General features: G+C 39.9%; 2 protein-coding genes across 4 annotated transcripts in view; both read left to right on the forward strand.

Moving 5' to 3' along the window:
* Positions 1–10,039: 10,039 nt before the first annotated feature.
* On the forward strand, positions 10,040–18,628 carry eno1a (enolase 1a, (alpha)). Of its 2 annotated transcripts, none has more exons than XM_085393238.1 (12): positions 10,040–10,172; positions 12,211–12,305; positions 14,643–14,738; positions 14,859–14,917; positions 15,645–15,714; positions 16,032–16,165; positions 16,312–16,534; positions 16,906–17,103; positions 17,470–17,671; positions 17,752–17,860; positions 17,961–18,019; positions 18,111–18,628. In XM_085393238.1, exons 2-12 carry the CDS (start codon positions 12,221–12,223, stop codon positions 18,172–18,174), a joined length of 1,299 nt encoding a protein of 432 aa, XP_085249364.1. In that variant the 5' UTR covers positions 10,040–10,172; positions 12,211–12,220; the 3' UTR covers positions 18,175–18,628. The 2 variants fall into 2 exon arrangements, with proteins under 2 accessions (XP_085249364.1, XP_085249365.1); XM_085393239.1 differs by lacking the exon at positions 14,859–14,917 and adding an exon at positions 15,215–15,273 and having other exon boundaries at positions 10,042–10,172.
* Positions 18,629–21,390: 2,762 nt separating this feature from the next.
* Positions 21,391–23,591, forward strand: part of rerea (arginine-glutamic acid dipeptide (RE) repeats a) — a 130,317-nt gene continuing 128,116 nt past the window's right edge. For both annotated transcript variants that reach the window (XM_085393043.1, XM_085393045.1), the window contains exon 1: positions 21,391–21,703. The gene's annotated coding sequence lies outside the window, so the exon portion shown is untranslated. The remainder of the gene's footprint in view (positions 21,704–23,591) is intronic.

Raw genomic sequence — 23,591 nt, forward strand, 5'->3', positions numbered from 1 at the left:
CCTGAGTGATCAGACCCTGTCATGTCGTAATGACACCACAGTACCATATTGTCCCAGTAAAGATTGTAGGTTTGTTGGTGGTGCCCTCAGTTTCTAAAAGCAGAACTGGAGGTAGAGGCTTCAGATATCAGGGTCTTCTTCTGTGAAACCACTCTCCTTATGATTAGCCTTCAATCTTTGTATTTTCTCAAAGCTTATAGTTAGGACTGGATCCAGTGACCTTGAACCAAGGTCAGGCTGATGACCCCTCACTGTGCACCGAGCTCCTTTCTACTCGCCCCACTTTCACTGCCATTGTATTTCCTAAACTTTGTGCATTGCCTTTTGACTTCCCTGCATTCCCTTGTACCTTTCTGCAGATATGTCTGAGTTCTTTCTTCACTTTTAACCCTCACTTTGGCCAGCTGAGATTGATGGGAAACCTTCTCCGAGTTCGGCTTTGAAGGAGACATCTTCCTGTTGGAAGGTACTTCCTCTTCTCCCCATTGTCTTTGTTTTTGTTAATAAGGATTTGCTGGTTTTCTTTCAGCATTACTGAAAGGGCTTATCTTACCTTTATATGTGATTCTGTGTAGCTCAGATTTAAAATATTACTTAATATTCGTATAGGATTTTTTTTTTAATCTGCGCAGAACTAAGGGTGTACAGACCTTTCTATTGGCCAGACAGAGTCTTCCCTTGAGTCGTAAAATGGTGCAGAGATCACAGAAAGTCTCTATCCCTGTGCAGAGAAGATTCATGCACATGATAGGCCTGTAAAACTTCAGCTTCAGTTGTTGTTTTTTTTAATTTAAACTTTGCTTCCTGTATGGATAAAACACAAAAAACAAATGATGCATTGTGTTATCTTTAGACAGAGCCGGAGCAGCTGTTTATCCTTGTTTTCAGTCTTTGTTCTAAGCTAATGCTGCCATTGATCTTCTTAAACAGTCAGGATTTGACCTGTCGAACAAGGTTAAGATCAAAGTATAAGGTGACGTAAGTTAAGAACTGAGAAGTAAAACTGATGAAAAAGAGACCTCAGAATGACACAGATCTCTGCACTGGTAAATCTGTGTGTGTGTACGTGTGTGCCAAGACCTGATTAAATTACAAAGTGATCAAAGGACTCACCTTGATTTAAGACTTTCATTGTTCCAGGCATATCCTTCCTCTCTGGACTGCAGTCCGCAACCTCTTTACGGCCTGCACTTGATTAATACCAGTTGTTTCCAGTGTTTGACTACCAACACCCAAAGGCTGATAAAAGATAGTTGAGGAAACGGAATTGACCTTTACGGGTGAAGTAGCTGGGGAGGTTTCTACTCAGACAAACACTGAGATCATTAAAAAAACCCACAGATACGAAGCCCCTCAGGTCTTTACTTAAACACGCCAAGGCTCAGAAATGAAGCAAAGCTGTCCTCTGCCACAGTAAATCACTAGGTTTATCATTGCCTTGAGGTAAATAATAGTTGTTACGGTACTGGAGTCTAATGATGTAATGATGTCCAGAGCAAGCTGGTCATTTAAAGCTTACATGTGGAGAGGGTGACATGAAGGATTCGGCTGTAAACAATCTGTACATGGAGGGAGTGAAGAAGTAAAAAGCTTCAAAGTCACATTTATTCTGGGTATAATTATTTAAATATGGGATAAAACTGCAGGCATCTTTGTGCACTTGACATTTCAGATACGCATATTCCTTCCTGTTTTCAAACTCTCCTGACAAGCCCGCCGTTAGGTTACAAACCTGAGGACCTGCTGGTTAGTTGTAACCACTAACTTTGACTTTACTGTGTATACAGTCACGTGAAAAAGGTTTTACTGTACATATCAATACTTTTTTTTTTAAATCATCTTGTCCTTACAGATGACTTAAGGTCCTAAAGCTGTTTATATGAACAACAACATATGATCTATTCCACCTTTACATTATTTATTTAAAAAAAATGAAACCATAATGCAGAAGCAGTGTTAAAAACGATTCAGTAGCTTGCAGAAACACTTTAGCAGCAATACATTTTCTGTGTGACTTTATCAGCCTCTCACATTGTTGTGGAGGAAATTTGTTCTCTCATCTTCACAGCGTTCATTCAGTTCATCAAAGTTAGCAGACATTCGTTTATGCACAGTTCTCTTAAGGTCCCACCACAGCATCTCAATCGGGTTGAGGTCTGGACTTTGACTATGTCATTGCAGCAATCTGATTCTTTCAGTCATTCTGTTGTCACTTTGCTGCTGTGCTTGGGATCATTGTCCTGTTGTATGACCCAATTTCAGCCGAGCTGTAGCTCTCAGATAGACAGTTTCACATTTCTTGAAAAATTATAGTTATAGATATACACGGGAGTTTAATGTCACCTCCGTGACAGCTGCTGTAAGGGGGGTTGTGATAATCTGTGTTTGCTTTTCTCCAAATCTGGTGCTGTGCACTGTGGCCAAACATCTTTCACCTCAGCCTCGTCTCTCCACAGGACATTGTTCCACAAGCCCTGTGGTTTGTTGAGATTTGCCAATTTTGCCAACCTAAGCCATGCTGTCATGCTCTTTTAGAGAGAAGAGGCTTCCTCCTGAGAACTCTTCCAAACAAGCCATACTTGTCTTTTTCCAAAAGTCATGAACTTTAACATTTAAAATGCTAACAGAAGCCTGTAAAGTCTGAAATGTAGCTCTTTATGTGTTTTTGCTGGTTCGTCTGACCACGGTCTAACCTTGGGGTGAATTCATGAGGACTTCCTCTGTTTTGAATGTTTTCCACTTATGAATAAACATTCTGGCTGTTGAATGATGCCCTTATAACCCTTCCCAGACTAATGGGAAGCAAAAAAGTCACTATTGTTGTCTTTGTTGGTATTGTGTTAACCAACACCTGAATGCTTCAGACCTGCAAACTTCCAACACTTCTGATTTCACAGAGATGCTCACAATGGCTGCACCTGGCTGCTACTTACCCTCTAAATTCCTATGGAACCAGGAAAGGTGTCTCATATAAGCTGAGGCAGTGTGTCTACTAATCAAAAGATCAGTGCATCAGTCCTTGGTTCCTCCCTGGTTCCTCCTGTCCATGTGTTGAAGCATCTTCAGACATGCTACTGAACTTAAGTTTGCACCCAGTGCATCCATCTGCATGTGAATGTTAGATAAAAATGCTTAGGTATATACAAAAGCACTGTATGAATGCGTGTGTGATTAGGTGAATTAGATTTGTAGTAGAAGCTGCTTTGAATGCTCAAACTGAGTAGAAGGGTATTATGTAAATACTGGTCCATTTACCGTTTAGTTATTCCCATGGCTATTTTTCATTTTACACTAGGTTTTGTTAAATCAATAATGACACAGTGTAACACATCATGAAGATTTTATTTAACTCATTTTAGAACCTGGTAAGGACCAGACTGTATTTTCATTATGTCCTGATATGTCAAACCTTAGAATTAAAAGAGGGTGTACTTTCTTTTTTACATGCATCAGGACTACCTAATGCTCTCTAATGCTGTTGAAACAGCTGTTTGACGGTTCAGCAGTGAGCAAGGCCACATGCTACCCTTTGTGTATGATATAGGAGTATGTTAATGTTAATTTTTATCTTTTATTTCTTGTGACTTCTTCTTTTTTGCATCTTTACTTTGTCTCTCTATTTGTGGCTTCAGCTCACACATACATTGTTGTAAAATATGTGTGCAGAGAATGGTCTGTGTCTTGTTCTGCCGTTAAAATTTTAACCGCGTTTTCAGATTGCATAATCATCTTAAAGAAGTCAGGTGTTTGACAAGAAAATGGCCCGCATGCCATACTGCTTCACGTGTAACAAGGTAGCGCAGGTGAAGACGTGCAAAATATTTGATTTGAGTTGTGCAAATTAATAAATGACCACCGTTTTCATTCTCTTGAAGAATGGTAATAAAATGAGGATTCCTTTTAGACACTGGCCTATCAGATAAAAAACAACAAAACAGAAATGCAAACTCAGATAAGAGGGGAAGTTAAGTTACTTGAAACCACACAGTTGAATGAGTATGAGATAGTTATGTGAAAATATATTTGCTAATGGGGCAGCTGTGCAAATGGAAATAACATGGTAGAAAGAATCAACAGGCCTTTGCACAAGGAAATAGCACGGTATAGGAAGAACGAAGGCGTCAAGTCTTTATTTAACATTTTCAGCCAGGCTCCACTGAGCATGAAGGCTCTTCCCCAGTAAAACCCTGCTCACACAGATCCACTCGCTCATACCTGGAAGCTGCCCAGTACAAACACAGTCTGAGTCAGCTCCACTTGAGCAAATTCATTTAGGTCAGCTCAGCAGTGGCAAAACTGAAGATGCCTTCCTCTAACCCTGAGATGTCAAACTCGGACCAGACCGGTGACCGGTGACTGGTGAAAGTCCCCTTTCTGTCAGCGTGAAGAAGTTTAGCTACACATTTAATCCCTGACGTATTTGAATATAAGAAAAAGAAGGGCACTTCTTCGTTTTTCTACATGATAAATAAATGATGCTGTGGTAAATGAAAGAAATGTGTCAGCATTCAATTTAATTCAATTCAATGAAACTTTATTGATCCCGAAGGTTGGCCCCGAAGGAAAGTGATTGATTCAAATTGTAAAAACTAAATATTTAAATATACAGAAAAAGAGAAAGTATCAGTTAATTCGTAGAATATATCTGATTGTTTTAGTGTAGACCCAGGGTAAGAAAACAATAAACAAAACAGGAAATTTTCTGTCATTTAGTTATTTATCTGTTAATTAATTACTTTGGTGTAGTATGAATGACCATAATCGAAGGTCTTTATGAGTAGGAGAAGCTTCAAAATCTATTCAAATGCAATTACAAGTTTAAAAAAAAAGTTTATGCCCTCCTTCTTATTTTCCAAAGCTCTGCAGTGGGCTAGATTGGCGTCTTTGCCAGGCAGATTCTGGCCCTCGGGTCTTATGTTTGACACCACTGTTCTAGCCAAGTCTGTGGTTTGACAAACACTGTTTTAATTGTGTGTCTGGAAGACATTAAACTGCTGACGTGCCCACAGATCTCACTCTTCTCATAGCAGTGGATATTCTACGTCACTGCAGAGGTCACCTCTTTACTAGGGATTTCTTGGAGTCAGAGGATGAAAACAGCTCACAGGAAACAAAATAGAGCCAAATGTACAAGAGAGCTGGTTTAGTACAATAGCAAAAGACCTATCATGCTTCATGAGCTTCTTATTCATTCTTCAGCGAACTATCCTCACAGTGTAGAGAGCCTGGGCTTAGGTTGTGGGAAAACATTTAAAACTGGCATGCAGAAACGATCAAAAGCATCAGTTCTCTTATCACGCTTCCTCACTGCCAGGTGCAGCTCTAGAGAGTGGCAGTGCAGCTTCCTCCCACCGTTTCACAGGTAGATGGCAGGAGAGAGGACAGGAAGCCTCTGTGACATATATATGCAAGATGCCACCAACAGGTAGAGATGCTGCGCCCGATCAAGAAATAGTCTGCCACATTACCATAAAAAGGCAAAGTCATCTAACTCTTGGCAGGAAGTAAATAAATAGACCTTACTCTCATTTCACATTTCACACACTAAAATGCCACATCTTCCCCTTTTAAGACTGAAACTGTGGCCTAATGACCAAATATAAACTTTTAAAAAGCTGCAATTGTTGCAAAACTATTACAAATCAACCTTTCTGAGGAACTTAATTGTAACTAAATGCTAATAATACACCTGTTACCGATGCATAGGTTATACACCATTTATTATTAAAGAAGAAAATTTGAGTTTCTGGGTTTTACTGTTGATTTTAAACAAAGTTGATGGACTGAGTAGCCGCTGAGTAGTTCTGAGGAATCGAAGAGCTAAACGGAAACAGGAAGTGAAACAGTCAACGAGGGAGAATATCACAACCTGGGTGTCCAAACACTAATGAGTCACCTCTGGACTTAAAAAAAAGTCATGGCTGAATCATTTTTTAACTCTTTCAAGAATTATCGTGCCCATAATTATCCTCTCAGGGATCAGTGTATACAGAAGTCTTGTTTCACAGTTTGAGCATTTTCTGATAAATGAGGAAAACTAATGACCTTTGAACTGTTACAGGTGCTTTCACTGAAACACCTATAGTGCTGTGCAAAAGTCTTGACCCACCATCATTTCTTCATATTGGAAAATGGAAATATGTGCAGCAGTTAATTAAGACATGCACAAGCATACATACAAATACAATATGTAAGGCAAAAACACAATTCTAAAGAGCTTGAAAGTCAATATTTGGTGTGACCACCTTTATTATGCAACATAGAAGCTCTCATAGGCAAGGTTTCTTGTCATTTCTTCCAGCGACTGCACTTCCTGAGATGACTGAAGAAGGTGCGCCTCCCCAAACCCATCCTTAACACCTTCTACAGAGGCACCATAGAGAGCATCCTAACCAGCTGCTTCACAGTCTGGTATGGAAACTGCCATGCATCGACCACAGAGCCCTCCACAGGTTTGTGGGGACCGCTGAGCACATTATTGGCAGCTCTCTAGTCTACAGGATATTTACACCTCACACTGCATTCGTAAAGCCACTAGCATCATGGCTGACATCACCCCTCCCTCCAACTGTTTATTCCTCTTCCATCCGGGAGATGACACTCCAGCATCAGGAGCTGGTCGGTGAGATTGTGCAATAGTTTTTTCCCCCCAAGCAGTCCGGCTCCTGAACACCATGCTGCCTCCTCCACACTGGACTCTCTTCTCCAGACACTTCTTGGACTATATAACACTCTCCTCTCACTTCCAATACTTGCACTACTCTGTATTGCACTGTTCCACTCTGTCTCTGTACTATTGCATTTATTGTATTTATTCTGTGTACTATTGTATATATTTATTCTCATTCTTTTCTATTTCTTATTCTATTTCTATTCAGGCACAATACTGTTGTACTTATTCTTAATTTATCTTATTTCTTTATAGTTGTATATATGTAATTTTTATTTTTATTTTTTCAGTTTGCACCTTTGATCCAGGAGGACGATATTTCGTCCCATTGTATACTTGAGTGTATATTGTTGGGTTGACAATAAAACTCTACTCTACTTGACTTTAAGCAGTCTTCAGGAATATTTCTCCAGACTTCTTGAAGCACATCCAAAGCTCTTCTTTGGTTTTTGGCTGCCTTTAGATGATCCCACACTGCTTCAATAATGTCGAGGTCCAGCTCTGGGGGGAGGCCTATCCATAAATTATAGACTTCCATTGTGTGTATTTCTATAATGGTATGCTTTTACTGCATGCTTGGGATCATTCTCATGCTGAAAAAATTAATCTGTTGCAAATCTAATGTTTTCCAGATGGTATTGCACGGTGGCTCATAAATGCACAATAACTTTCTGTGTTCATAATTCTACCAATTTTGACAAAATCCCCAACACTACATGACAAGGCATCCACCTTGTTTTACAGATGGTTACAGACATTCACTGCTGTCAGCTCTCTCGACTTTCTTGGTATATATTGAGAACAGATTTGATTCATCTCACTATAAGACCTGTGGCTACTGATTTTTTTAGCCCAGTTCTTGTGTAATTTGGCATACCTCAGCCCTGCTTGACTTCCATAAGAACAGCTTCTTGACAGTCACCCTTCCACTGAGACCGTTTCTGATGAGGCTTCAGTGAACAGTAGATGGATCAATTGAAGGGTCATGAATCCCTGAGGTCCTGTGTCAGTTCTTGATGACATGACTCCCAGATGTTTTTCATACTCAGTTGTCTGCAAGCCATGCTGAGATAAGCTATGTTTTTTTGGCTAACACTTTTTTGGTTTTTTTTCTTTTAACACTTTTTTGTTAGAAGAAGTGTTAGCCGCTTCTAGCTACTTCTCCCAAGATAACACAGTCTGCGTTATCTTGGGCATTTTTTATAGATTCGGCAGAAGAAATGGAAACACATTATGTTTTGGGCTCCAGCTCCCATGCATGGAGTGATGGTGTGTTCTTGTGACAGGCTGCTAGTAACAGGGTGCCTAAAGATACAATCTAATATTGTTTTCTAGCTAAATTGTGTGTGTCGCGAAATCAATCAATGCAGAGCAGTGAAACAAACCACAGAGGCCCCAGAAAAGTGCAATCAAACGATGAGTTTATTAACACACAGGAGAGAAAACATCAGCATATGTCTTCTGACAAAAATACATGTTGAGAACACTTTTAAAGCAGTGAGGTATCCGCCCCTCCATGGCGTAAAAATAGGTTAAAGACGTTAGTTAAAGTAAATGGTACATCTTAGATGGCTATAAACAGACCTAGAACTTCTCATTTCTATAACACCTTCCAAACAAGGCAATAACTTCAAGCCTTCAGGGTCTCTGAGGGCTGGTTGTTGACTCCGGTCATCTGTTACCAAGTAGACTAAAATGCAGTTAGAAGCTAAATGAGTTAAGGCCTCAGGCCTGGCACATTTCTAGATTATATGTGTATTGTAAGCATGTATTGCAGTTATCCTTCTATGCTCTAGTCTTTAACACAATAGACTGTGAAGACATCGCGCTTCACAAAGCTTAAGACCCTCTGTAGACTAAGCAACAACTCTGAATGAGCACAAATACTATGCAATGTGTATGAAATACTTCTGGCCGTACCTGTAATAAAAGTTAACATAATGGAAGGATCCTTAAATGAACATCTTCAATAAACAACTTTAATGCAATATCAATACTGTGAGAAATATTATTAAATGGAATAATGCTGTAAAGAATGTTATTAATGCAATTATATTGATGCAGGTTATATGGCAGCAATAAAAGAATTTCTGTATCTCCACGTGTGTTATATAAACACAGTACTGGATAAGTTAGGTGAACAGCATGGTTTAGGTACCTTTTTATGCTTGAATGATGGGTTAGTGTTAATTGACTTAGCAAACAAACAAAAAATACTAATCTGAAATGATAAGGTGCAAGAGTGGGTCTGAAAATGAATTTAAAAAAGCAGCCAATGTCCAAAGGAAAAAATGTAAATGCCTTCTGAAAGACTGGAAAACTACTGCTCAAGATTTCTTTTAAAAAATTACTGGCTGCTTGGAAGTAAAATGTTTTCTTGTTTTGTTTTTTTAAATAAAGGCTGGCTTAAGACTTTTTTTATTTTAGAATTTGAAGTCTTCTTGGATACAATTTCCTTCCATCTAACGTAAATAAATGTCATTCACAACTGAAAATATCTGCTGTTCAGTATCTGAGCAGCAGATGGCGCACTTGCACATGAGTGCCACACTGACCGTCTCAAGGTCACTGCAGCAGGCTCTCACCATCACGCTCTGATCTGTCATGGGTGCTGCATTCCCTCCACTGCGCAGCTGCATGAACCCACGTCGTGAAATGACGAGGAGTCACAGCACAGACGTGTGGGGGAAACCCGGTACTCACTCATTCATGCCGTGATTCATTACTGCAGTCTTGATATTGATAACTAGTGCAGCCAATCTTTTAAATGTATACTGTGGATATCCAAGTTTACACCTTCTAACTCAGTGCCAGGACTAATAAAATCTTCAAAAAATTCTATATAGTTAAGTAAGAAGACTTTCAGCCCTGATGGTGAATTACCATTTCTATTCTGAGGTGCCTGCTGCAGTCTCTGTAACCCGCACGATGGCTCACTGTGGACTGGGTCTTGTGTAAAATGCATGCGCCCCAAATTTGCCATTCATTTATGAAATCCTTGTGGGGGAAAAGTCGTTGCCAGGAAATGTGACCGTAAGTGACGTGTCCAGCAGCGAAACACCCCACCGGAGATCCCTGCCTGCTTTTCTGCACGTACTCATCTCTGCGTCATCTTTCCGCATTGCAACCGACTCTTTCATTCTCGCAAAAAAATAAAAATAAAAAATAAAAAATAAATTTCCCAATAGACATCTCTATTAGAAACGCACACTTTATCGTTGACTGTCTACATGCTGATTTTATTAAGGTGATGCTGAGGTTTTAAAACAAATCCGCATCCTCTTCATTTTCAAGGTCTGCCTCCTGACGGTGGTGAACGTGCGTCGCCTCTCGCAACCGTCTGCACTCGTGAGTGAGCTCCAGCCAATGGCGTTGCGCCGTTTCTCAGTTTCTTCCTGATTCCATTCGCTTATCATCCAACCCGAAGCGTCACGAGCGCCTTCTCTGCCTGCCCGCACCAGAGAGAGACAGCTTCGTCCTTGCACACAGTTAGGCCGGAAAGGTAACTCATTTCAATCTCTTTTGGCTTTTTATTCATACTTTTAAGTCATTATGATGATGTTCGTGATTTAAAGGGCCTATTCTAATGACAGCGTTTATTAATATAAAGTTTTTTAGTTTTCATATCATAGTCTAAAGAGTGCTCTTCATCCTTGATATCCTCGAAGTCTTGTCCTTGTGTTAGCTTACACTTCGGGCGCTTATTTCTCATTTATACGCCCACTCATTAAACCCCATTGATGGGTCGGTGGCTCACAGGCTGGAGCAGTTTGTAGCCCACTGTCTATTTTTAAACCACTGCCGTCAGCTGGCGAGATGTCTGTCCATTTAGAGCTGCAGTGTGTGGAGGAACAGGGCGTCATGTTGCAAGCCCAGCTTCCTGCAGCCTGTGTTTGCTGTTTGTTATTAAAGAATCACTTTTAGGGCTGTTTTTGCCTGATAACCTCAAACGTGCGCCACTTCAAGCATTCTACGCTGGCTGAGGCTGTGGGTAAGCTACCAGTTGCTTGCAGCAGACTGGAGGTGTGTCCACCGAGTAAAGGAAAATTACCGTGTGTAGCAGGATTACACGACCTTTAATGTCTCATTTTTCCCCTTCAAGTCAATTTGAGTAATTTCTGTAGCCTCGTAGTATTTTTATGAATCACTCACTCGGTAGGTTATAAGATTACTGATGCAGCTTTAAAAGTTTTTTTCAGGTTTCAGACTAGTGTATATGTAGGAGGCTTGCAACACACATCAAGTTTCAATCCTTAATTATTCATTTTTCTCCAGGTGCCATTATACTCTCAGCTTACATGTTCGCTCCCGGAGTTTGCAATGACCGTGCACCAAAAACAGCAAGATTACCAAATATTAGCTATTCACGTGGCATCCACTGCTTATTATATTGCAGAATTTTTGGTAGCTACAAATATGATGATTAGTTATTTGCTCCAAGAAGGCTAAAATGTATGAAGTCATATCAAATATACTTTCTATATGACTAGCTGTCAAGAACCCAAAGGGTATTTAGCCTGCATGAGGATGGATGATAATTGATGGATTATCCAGTTGATAGCATTTTGTGTAACTCGAGAAATATTAACCTTTGAAGAAAAAAAAAAACTAACATGCTGGTAAAACACAGGAAATCTTACCAGCGACATGCCTATTTAAAATGGCATAAATCTTTAATTTGGTTAGTCAAAAGGTCCCCAGAAGTTATATAAATGATTTTATGTACCTAAAGATTTTTTGTAGGCGCATGCAATTGTGCTTCATCACTGTCACCTCTGGTAAATTTCCACACAGATCTCTGGGGACAGAGGATTTTCCATTGTTTCTGCACTCTGACACAGCTTTCCAGGCTGAACTCGGGAGTTCATTCAGGCACTCAGTATGTGCAGATGTGCAAGGCAATAATTGGAATTGGGCCACGTTGGATAAAACCAATGTAAATCAATAGTGCTGCAGGCATCATGGGCAAACAGTCTCTCTTAAAACCTTCTCTGACCTCTGCTCCTGAAATTTCACGAGATAATGAAAGGCTCCATGAGATTAGACCACATCTCGTGCCTGTAATATCATTGCAGTGAAAGCAAAAGAAACAAAAAGAAGTCAAATAGGTTTTCTGCTAGGTCACGCTCTTATTGTCACGTACAGGGATTTTTTTTTTTTTTTTGCAAACATTTTGCAATGCTGTTTTATAGTCTGATGTAATAAGTAAACTAAAGGAACCCATACAGATTTTCCTCACTGCAGTAGCCACGCCTGTCTGCTATTACCTCTGCCCTCGCAGCCAGTACACATCAGTTTAGGTGGTCTGCACAGCCATATACTTAATTAGAGAACCATCGAGAAGATTTATTGCTGTTTTCTCTGAAATCCATCTTCAGATTATTTACTTGTTATTGTGAGTGTGTCGCCGTGTATCCCAAGTTTATTGCCACCTCTCTACTCAACGCTTTAATTCGTAAGTAGAAGCTCTAAAGGGGCCCGTCTGCTTGACCTGTGAAGGAGTCCTACACTAATCCCTCTTACATTTGTTTCTTCTGCAGATCCAGAATCATGTCTATCCTGAAGATCCACGCTCGTGAGATTTTTGACTCCCGTGGCAACCCCACTGTGGAAGTTGATCTTTACACTAAGAAAGGTACTGTATGGATAAACTACATGCTTTCTTGGACTCGTTTTATATGAATTAAAGGCTTAAGAAGAGAAAGGTTCTTTTATACCTTGCAGCTTGTAAAACCTGATCTTCTAGTCAGTGGTGGCACGGCTCACAACCTAACGTGCATCTACAGTTAAATGCAAGACATTGTGAAGCCTTTGGCTGTGAACCACATGCAAACAGCTGCACTTGTCATGTCTATATTATAGTATGAGTACTGACTCATAGGCTATGCTGGAAAAAGTAAGCAAAACGTTTTCCTAACAACTGTTCCAAGTAAGGAAAGGAGACTGAGTGGGGCTTGTAGTGGTGCCCCCACCTTATGAATAAAGATGTACAAAATCTCTACAACCTGCTAAAAACCACATCTGACGATTGCAAAAGCATACCTACATGTTTCACAACCCTTCTGGCACAATGTTCTGTTGGCACATAAGACAGCAGTTGAACTTTTGGGCAAAAATATCACGTTAGGAGTTAAAGAACGATGAACACCCAATACAAAATCCTTATTCCAGCTTTAAAGCATGGTGGAGGGGGCCTCACAGTCTAGGCCGGCTTTGTAGCCTCTCAATGGACCACATTTTATGAGTAATCCTTTCAGGAAGTCTGGTGACGTAAAAGGGGGACTCATAAACCCACTTTCAAATGCATGTGTTTAACAGGTAAATTGAAATCGTGTATAACCTGCACATGAAATTATTGTCTGCTAGCGTGTGTATTTAGGCAGTCAGACCAGCAACTTGGTAACCTACACTGTTGCCGTCTTCAGAGTGGCCCTCGCTGGATCAGATCAGATGATGGATGTGTGAAAATAGCTCCTGTAAAGTCACACTGCCTCTGCAGCGCTCTGTTACTGTAATGGTTCCTGTTTGGAAGCAGTTGTAGCTCATACAGTAGGTGCTTCTGGCAAACCAGCGAGTTGAGTTGAATCTTCATTTTATGTAAAGTACAGGTGTCAGGGAAATTAAATCTACAGTTCACGTCCCTCTCCTTATTGTGTACCAGTTAAGATAATTAAGCTGTTGACCATAAAGCATCCAAACGCTGCACTGTTCCACACGTATGCTGGAGGTTGAGATCAATTTTATTTTAACTAACTAAAGGGCCTGGCAAGGGTTTGAAGTTTTTTTTGGCAAGCTATTCTGTTATAAGAGCTCAAATAAAGGAACAGCTCAACCCAGTGAAATGTCCTGAGAATTTTAACGAAGCAACCTGAATGGTCATTGACACGGAAATGTGTGAAGCCGGCTACGCTGCCTTGAATGCACTGGTTTGAATAGATTGTCTGCCCTCTTCTGCTGCCCTTCTGTCTCTTCATTAGTTTTGGATGGTTGCTACGTGCTCCAGTTTACTGTAAATAGCACCCTTATTCTTCTTGGGCCCTTTTAAGTCCACCAGACTTGTTTTGACATCATTAACTGCACAGACCAAAGCGAGCGTGCTGCACCCAGAGTATGTCGGTCATAGTAACCGAGATGTGTTTTTGCACTGTTATGTAACCAGCTTCACAGTCATATTAGATAACCCACTATGCTTGTTGCCCATCATGCCATCTGTGTGATGGGCTGTTGGCACACAAAAAAAGGAATTCACTTTTACTGTAGGTACTTGAAGATTTGCTGATTCATTGCTTTTCTCTACGGCTCTCCTTTTTATTGTGTTCAGCCAGAAAGCTGTTAATAATGTGACCTGGATATTTGGCAGCATTCCCCAAAAGCATCCAGGTGATGTCTTGATGCAGATGATTCGTTAAGCTTGAACTCACTGCCTTGACAGTGGCTGTGTCCTCTTGTGCTAAGCCCTAAATCCCCTCAGACTCACACCATCATTGCCGCTTCACTGAGCAAGCTGAATAGATTTTTTTTGCTCTGCTCCAATTTCCAATCACTTGGGTGAATCTGAAATGGCTATCCTCTTATATATGGGTGTGGCTTGCTATCATCCCACAGATGCACTGCACATGCTCAGTTGGCCATCTGGCTTTGCCTGTTACATCACAGATTTTGCAGCACAGCCGTTACAACTTCCTCCCAACATGGTTTATTTCATTTTGGAGCAGGAGACGCCTTTAGCTGATACTCACTGCTGTCCCTTGTGTACCAAGTAGCCCCTCCTCTGCACTTGTTGTCCTAACAAACATGTTCCTCTTTGTGAAGACAGCATGTAGAAAGCACAAACCCAAAGTCAGGAAGTATGGTATAATGGTGAAATCAGATTTCAACATATGTCAAAGTCCAGGCAATCTTTTGTTGAATATCTGTGACGTGAAATAGCACTTAAAAGTAACAAATGTGAAATGTCCTCTGTGTCTCCAAGGTCTCTTCAGGGCTGCAGTTCCCAGCGGTGCCTCCACAGGCATCTATGAGGCTCTGGAGCTCCGTGACAATGATAAAACACGCTACATGGGCAAAGGTAAGACATCTCTATTTATTTTACAATCTTTTGTGCCATTTCCACTTTACATTCTGCTCTCTCGCTCCTCATCTTTTACTACTTCATTTCTGATTCCTACATCTCTCTCCCTCCTGTTAGGAGTCAAAAGAGCAGTTAAATATATAAATGATTTTTTGGCCCCTGCATTATGTAACCAGGTAAATAAAGTGTGGAGTAACGGAGTGACTCTTTACATATTGCCGTGCACAGCAGCATGAAAAATGAGTTTGGCTTTTGGAAACTAACCTCGTCGGGCACAAGCAGATGATCACAGATCTAAGAATAAAGGGAAAAAAATAAAAGAGCAAAATAATCACTGGGTAAATTACATTTTACCACTAATTGCTCACTCACACACTGTCTCATACAATTGGATGCTCTGTGGTCATCTGTCTCGCCTACTCTGCATGGTCTTCTTCTGTCTGAGTCAGTCATGGTCTGCTTGTTCCTTGCAGGTGTCTCAAAAGCAGTTGACCATATCAATAAAACTATTGCACCTGCACTGGTTAGCAAGGTAGGACCATTTATTGTTTGACTAATATAACTGTGTTCTAGTGTCAAATGAATTGTGTTAAGAAGTTAGAAATGCAGCAGTAAATGAAAACACAAAAGTGTGTTATTGGTAGCAGTAACTGGGAAATGCATAACTGTATGCACTGAACAGTTTGTTGTGACTGAATTCTACATTAACCTCATGATATACCCAAAGCATCTATAAACCCGTCTATACTAGCAGAACTTCAGTAAAATAACTGACATGGTTTGATTACTCTAACATCTTTGTAGTGTGATCTAATGAACTATTGATTTAGAAATAAACCAGTTTAAGTTCAGCCTCTTTCCCCACCCAGTCCAATTAAACCTGTCATGTTGTGTTTAATCCAGGATGTGAACGTTCTGGAGCAGGAGAAGATCGACAAGCTGATGCTGGACATGGATGGCACTGAAAACAAGTGTAAGATACCAGTGTACTTTACAATATTTTGTGAGGACACATGTATAAATAAAAATATTTAAAGATATTTTTGGTAAATATTGGGCAGTGCATAGGACCATTTAAACAGTATTTCTGCTCCAGTGATGGTTATTTGTTTGTAACCTCCTGAAAGTTTTCAGTATGGAATTGCATATATTGTGTTTGGAGATTTTAATTAAACAGTGTCTAAACCTCAAAAATCCAAAAATGCTCTCCACAAACAATGGAGAACATCACAAGCTATGTCTTGACAGTATATATTATATTGTGAATTATTTGTGTTTACTATCCTGCAGCTAAGTTTGGTGCTAATGCCATCCTGGGCGTCTCCCTGTCTGTGTGCAAGGCTGGTGCTGCAGAGAAGGGCGTTCCCCTCTACCGCCACATTGCTGACCTGGCTGGCAATCCTGAAGTCATTCTCCCAGTTCCTGTGAGCGTCATAGCACAATTATCCAAGGCCTTTTACACTTTATTGATCAATAGGCCTCATAGACCATTAATATCTAATTCAAAGGGTCATTGTATTCATCCATGATTGCATTAGGCTAAAAGCTGGTCCTCTCTGCTTCCTTTCAGGCTTTCAATGTCATCAATGGTGGCTCCCATGCAGGCAACAAGCTGGCTATGCAGGAGTTCATGATCCTGCCCGTTGGTGCTAGCAGCTTCAAGGAGGCCATGCGTATTGGTGCTGAGGTCTACCACAACCTGAAGAATGTCATCAAGGAGAAGTACGGAAAGGATGCCACCAATGTAGGAGATGAGGGTGGCTTCGCCCCCAACATCCTTGAGAACAAAGAAGGTTAGAGAAGTAATCAGCTATAACAGTTATTTCACACAGAGTAAATGGTTATCTTTGCAAACATTTAGAGTCAAAAGTTGTTACTGTACACCTTGAATATTCCTAAAGGGTGTGTCTTGAAAGCATTGAATTCTTAGAGCTTCCAGGAAAGTATCTCCACTTATGTCACTGCTGAAGTTGACATACGGTTTCTAAATTAAGGTCTCAACTCAGTACTGCTAGCATGAGCCTCCAGTGTCAGGTCAATGTGCTGATATGGCAGCTGTCCTAGTTGTGCAGAGCTTTCAGTGGTGACTCATTTTTCAGAATGAAAACTTTGATTTAATTGTCAACAAATGCAGTCACCCTTTTATTGTATGTTGTTTTATCAGCTCTGGAGCTGCTGAAACATGCCATCGCTAAGGCCGGCTACTCCGATAAGATCGTCATTGGCATGGATGTAGCTGCTTCTGAGTTCTACAAGGGCGGCAAGTATGATCTGGACTTCAAGTCTCCCGATGACCCTAACCGCTACATCTCCTCCGACAAGCTGGCTGACCTATACAGGAGCTTCGTCAAAGATTACCCCGGTGAGTTTTAAGTAGATACTTTTTTGTCGTTGTTTGTTTTGTTTTGTTTTATTCAGTGAGTACTGCTCCATGACATTTGAATCCTCATCAGATCATAATGCCCTGTTGCAACTCTATCCATAGTTGTTGCACATGAATGATGTATAGATATGCTCTGCATGTCTATGCAGAGAATCATACATGCCATGCATCTGCAAAATGCATTGTACACTGTCGTCAAAAGCGGAGCAGTTACAAACTTGTTTCTGCTGCCACCAAGTGGCCAACAAAGAGAATAACCAATTTAAGGTTTTAGGTTTCTGTATTTAAAAAAACCCTGTCAGATTAGCCTTTTATTGACTGAATCATTAATTCCTATCCTAACAGTGGTGTCCATTGAGGACCCTTTTGACCAGGATGACTGGGAGGCATGGACCAAATTCACAGCCAGTACCAGCATCCAGGTTGTGGGTGACGATCTCACCGTTACCAACCCCAAACGCATCTCCAAGGCTGTGTCTGACAAAGCCTGCAACTGCCTGCTGCTTAAAGTCAACCAGATCGGCTCCGTCACAGAGTCTCTGCAGGCGTGAGTGTCCACAGCACTGCAACACAATCCCACTCATTTACATAAAAGTATTAGTTGGCTTATTGGGTCTTCTCTTTTAGCTGCAAGATGGCCCAGAGCAATGGCTGGGGTGTGATGGTCAGCCACCGCTCTGGAGAGACAGAGGACACCTTCATCGCTGACCTTGTGGTTGGTCTCTGCACTGGACAGGTAAAACTATATCTTGTTGTTTCAAAGCTGACTTTACACTTAGTCAGGTAGTTGCTTGCATGTTACAGACTTGCTCTTATGTGTCTTTATTCCTTCCCAGATCAAGACGGGTGCACCTTGCCGATCTGAGCGTTTGGCCAAGTACAACCAGCTCCTCAGGTGAGTCCCTTCTAAAAACATGCACATTACCGTTGTTGTTTTACAGTTACATGGAAGTCCACTTTAACCAACCATGATCACTGTCTTTTAGGATTGAAGAGGAGCTTGGCGACAAGGCCCGTTTTGCTGGCCAGAACTTCAGACACCCCATCTGAGCTGGTCTTCCTCCTTGGGCCTCTGTGTGTTCATTGCTCATATATAATCCTCACACATACAGTATACGCCACACTAGGTTGCCTACCCTGTTAAAGAGAAGATGGAGAGAAACACCACTGACATCTAAGGTCTAAGTCTGTGGCGTAGGGAGGGGACAGCACGTCCCAGTGAAGTCACAGTTCAGCTCATCTTCAATCTCTGCTTTAGTTCCTGAATAGTGTTGGTCCTTGTGTTTTTGTCTGTGTAACTGTGTGAGAGATTTTTGTTCAGCTTTTCGTGAGTTGTAGTGAATTAGGTCCTCTACTGAGTAAATGAGCTACTGTAACATTAGTGAGGCTCTGCTCTAAGCATTGGTAAGACTGTTGTATGTGCAATGTATCGCATCTGACGAGGTCTTGTGTTGATGTACAAGTCTGCAGAAACGTGTAATAAATAATATAGTTTGAAAAGTTATTCTGAAGTTTTAATTTTGTTTCACTTAAATGCTTTATTATGAAATTATTAACACACACTAAATGCACAATGGCAAGAAAACTCCCTGAAACAGTTGTGAAATTGTTGCCACTTATGCTTACTGCATCTCATAATGATGGTCACTGTAACAGTTCATTAATAATTCATAACTTTCCTTCAAAGAAAGTCAGAGCATCTACAGTAAACGGCTTGTGCTCCATAACTGCTCCTACCTATGTGGCGTAATCTGAAAGCCACCAAGAAGGCGAAATATGAGCCCAGAGCTGTAGGGCGCCATTTGTTGGCCCCTGGGTAAAAGAATCCAGAAGCTCGAAGCAGCCTCTTTCTCTACTGAGCCTTGCCAAGATAAATGAGACTCTTTTCACCAGGGGTATGGTACCGCAGGGGATTGCCAGCTGGGTTTGTGCCACACCAATTTACTTTGTGTGAGCCCTTTCTGAACCTGCTTCCATTGTTTAGGTGTCACCAAGGAGATGTATTACAAATCACTGATACAAAGACGCTACCTGTCACACATTGCAGACTCTGTCAGCTGAACCACTTGGCAAGAATTGCGTAAGTTTAATCATTCTCACACTTAACCTTAAATAAATGTTTTTCACACAAAGTTAATCCTCTAAGAAAGTAAATGTGGGAGACTGTAAAGTGATATTACAGCGTGAATTATACCCAATGTTTTCCTTTTAGACCTGCTCCCTCTAGTGTTCAGATGAAACGGTGCACCTTTCTGAAAAAGGTAGAGTCTTGGCACTCAATTAAATTCAAACGTGAGCACATGAAAAGTTGAAAAATTAAACAGTGTTAAGCCAATTAAACAAAATGGCTCCGTGTTAATTCCAATTTCAAAATAAATCAACTTAGTAATTTTCATTCAAACGACAATAACCCCTAATAAATTAAAGTTTTGTAGCATCACATTTATTTAGGAAAGAAAAAACTGTTTTATATTCTAAAAGCAAAACTCATATTTGTTCTGAGAAAAAATAAACAAACTTGTGGCTTCAGATGTAGCTGAATTTAACAGTAAAACTAATGAGCATTAAATGCACAGGACGCATAACTGTTAACTCTACCGGACATGAATTAAACTAAACTAAATAAATAATTCCAGTTCTCCAAATACATAATGTGCAGGTGTGGAGTGGACAGCAGCCCAGTGGAGGCAATTATATGGGATTAAACTGTGTTAATTTTGTGATCATCTCACTTGAAGAGTTATATGTCTCTTTTTTTTTTTTTTACCTTTAATGTACTCTAGAATTAGTGTTGCATATGATCACATTTTCTATTCTATTCTAGTCTAGTCTAGTCCAGTCCAATCTAAAACATAATGACAAAAAATATATATATCCTAGTGCAGCTTTTCTATAAATGCATATAGTTAATCTGCTATTATTCTAAAGTCCTTACTGTATGTTATAGGGTCTAACGAGATATTCTATTCTGTTGTATTCCATAGTTCTTACCCTAAATTCAATTATTACAAGATGTGTTCTACTCTACTCTGTATCATAGCCTCTACTGCTTATTAAAGTGTCAGCAGCAGTATAATATTCTATTCTATTCTATGCTAAAAAATTATTATAATAAAAACTTCTTATAGTGCAGCTATTCAATAACTACAAATATTTACTCTGTTATTATTCCACAGCTCTTTCTGTATATTTAAGTGTTGAAAGAGGTATTCTATTCTATTTTGTCCTCTTGTATTGTAATCCACAGTTTCACTGTTAATATTCTACTGTACTCTACTCTAATAATAATAAAACAATTCTAGTAAAAATTTCTCCTATTCTATAAATGTATATAGTTACTCTGTTATGATTAAAGTGTCTAAAGAGCTATTCTATTCTATTCTATAATTGTAATAAGAACGTCTTCTACTGATGCTATTCTATGAATATCTCCAGTTACTTTTTTATTTCTTTCACAATTTCCTTTGTAACAACAAAATAGTAATCTTTTTATTCTATTCTGTTCTATTCTTAAGCAGTTTTATAGTTTTTTCCATATTGCTGCTATTGAATTTTGTTATTATTCTACATTTTTCCTTCATGAATAAAAACAGAATCTAATGTAACCATTCTATAAAAGTATATAGCTACTTTGTATACTTTCTTATTGTTTCACAATTTCACTGGCAATAACGAAACATAAAAGTAGAGTATTTTCCAGTATCCAGACCATTCTGTACTATTCTATTCTATTGCGAAACCTTACTATTGTTGCTTAAGTGAGATGTTTAAAAACACTATAACAGTGACAGACAAACATTGTATTCTATTTTCTATTCTATTCTATTTTAATTTGTGTATTTACACTAGGTTTATATCTATACAATACACAAAAAAGTCATTATTATATATATTATATTTTATTCTTATGCAGCATAGTATCAAGCTGTTTATCAGTTCAAGCAAAAAGTATGTGCAAATAAATGGTCTGTCAGCATTTTGTACTGATATAGTAACTGCCAAATTGTAGTCTTCCATTTCTGTCTTTATTTACAATATGCTTTATAATGTAACACTTAAATTATTTAACCGTAAATTAATTTGTCCCCATTTGAATTCTATCCTAATTTTCTGAGCTAAAGGATGAAGATGGACCAAGTGTTGCTACAGAATAGACATCCAGAGGACTCCCAGTGTCGCTGGATGTTTCCAGTTTTGGCCAGTGGGTGACGATATTTTACCGGTTGAACTTTGAGAACCCCCCAACTGTTCTCACCCCAAGATGAAGAAGGATGCTGTCATGCTGAGTGCCTCTCACATACACTAGTCTGAGCATCCCGGCAACGATTACTCTCTTTATTCTGAAGTCCATCATTTATGACAGCGTTATACCAAACGTGGTTCTCTCGGTTATAGCTATATAACAAACGATATACAGGTGGCACTGCAGCTGTTGTACTACTCTCTGTAGTGGCGACACTTGGCTAACTAACGTTGGCTAATTGCCCCTGCTGCTGTTGCTGCTGCTGCTGCTGCTATTGTTTGTTGTTGCATTCTCTCATCAAACAAATCACAGATGTTGTAGATCAAGCTCTTTAAGGTAAGTGCTGTGAGCTGCAATCAGCAGTCTTTTTGCATTTGATGTTCATCAGCAAACGAGGGAGAAATGACACAAATTAACGGAAGAGTATGTAAACGTTGGACTGTTAACGTACATCATCGCTTGGTAGCTATTTGGCTAATTTGCTTATTAGCATTAGCTAGCTAGTTAGCTGATAGACTTGGTTGCCCCTTGCTGTTGGTGTTGCTGGTTACTATGAACTAACATTAGCGGCTAGCGCCAGTGACTAGCACTGATTGGGAATGCCAGCTAGGAGCAGAGTAATGTCTGGATACAAACAGCTCGTTGGCACCGGTTATTACAGAGCCCGTCCAGTACACACAACACGACTTTAATTTATTAAACACTTTGTGGTATGACAGCACAGATAACATCGCAGTACCCCATAGCTTGCTTTTCCCTGTTTTGAAATACCCAGTGTGCTATGTCTTTTCCAGGGAATAGTCTTAGCCATTCAGCTATTGTCACTAGCCCTTGGAAACGTTAGCCAGCGAAGCTAACTAGCTGTCTTTTGTGTGTTTTGACTTGTGCTCAATTGTTGTTATCTAGATCGCAGTTCGTGGTTATTTAGGAGTGTGGTCTGGCCTGGTTTTAAACACCGGATGAGAGCACATTCGTGCTGCTGTGAGAAAATGAAAGATGTAATCTACACTGAAGATATTTGTCAACAAATACAACAGCCAGAAGTGGGTTTAAGACTTCACTTTCTCCTGAGAAAGTTGAAAGCATTTAAGAGACTACATCAGGTGAAGGTTTCTTGGTGTTTGGAGAGGTCATACTTTTTGTTTTTTATCAGGGGGCATTTTGTTTTTTGCAGCGTTAAGCCAAAGTTTGCAATTGCAAGTTTGAAAATAGTAAACAAACGAGTAGTGTTTGGCCACAAATATGTTGCACAATTCCTCCTTGAAAGGCAAGAGTTTCCAAATATTATGCAGTCCATGCACATTTTACTACCTCTAACTTTAAAAGAGAAGAACCAGCAGGAAAGTGTGTTTTTATTTTTATTGAGTGCTTGTGACTCATACTTGACTCTTTTACCTCACTGACTACACAGCCCTGAACAATTGAGGGCTTCACAATGCACGAAGAGAGCGCACTATAGTAAATGATCAAAGGAGTGTGAAAATTTCGTTTGCTCTGTAAATGCTACGCTATTTTCAGTCCACTGAAAGAGTCTAAATGAATTTAAGGACAAAACCTACGTTTCCTCACTTGTCAGAGTGGCACAGTGTTAGGCTGGGCATAGGGAAATCATCAATAAATGATCTGATATCCTGATAGCGATGCACTGTAAAACACACCCAGCACCACGTTAAGTTTAATGGTTTTACAAAGCTTGGTCTGGATAGGTTTTGTTACTTTGCTGCCACCACATCTATCCAGTCATTGCAGCTTGTTCAAGTCTCCTGATAGTGACGTGACACTGAACATAGAGGTCAGACAAACTTTGTGTGTTTGTTATAAACAGAGAATTTAGCAATAAAGCAATCTCAGATACAGCTATGTTGCCAGAAATGATTTGTGTCTATAGAGCATTACTTAAAGACTGAAGATTATTGTTGGTCATGTCTTTAGGAAAAAGGGGGAAAAAACTGGGATTTTGCTAATCCTTACATCTTGCATATTCCCATCTGATGTTTTGTTGGCTTTTCCTGCTGCCAGTAGCTTAGTGGTTTGTGATTTTCTTTAACTACCACTTAGCCTGTAAACTTGCTAGGCTAGGGTACAGAGGTCTGCCATTAGAGGCTATATGTTGATTACTACTTCAGCGCCGCTTTGGCTGAAAAGCACCTTAATGTTTGGTTTATGGTTTTTCTAAAACAATATGTTTTAGGTCCGGCCAAGAGAACAATTCAGAGTAGCAGAA

This window comes from Rhamphochromis longiceps, linkage group LG20 (assembly GCF_057381845.1).
Source record: "Rhamphochromis longiceps isolate RC_006_pf linkage group LG20, R_longiceps_female_GT1.1, whole genome shotgun sequence".
NCBI lineage: Eukaryota > Metazoa > Chordata > Actinopteri > Cichliformes > Cichlidae > Rhamphochromis > Rhamphochromis longiceps.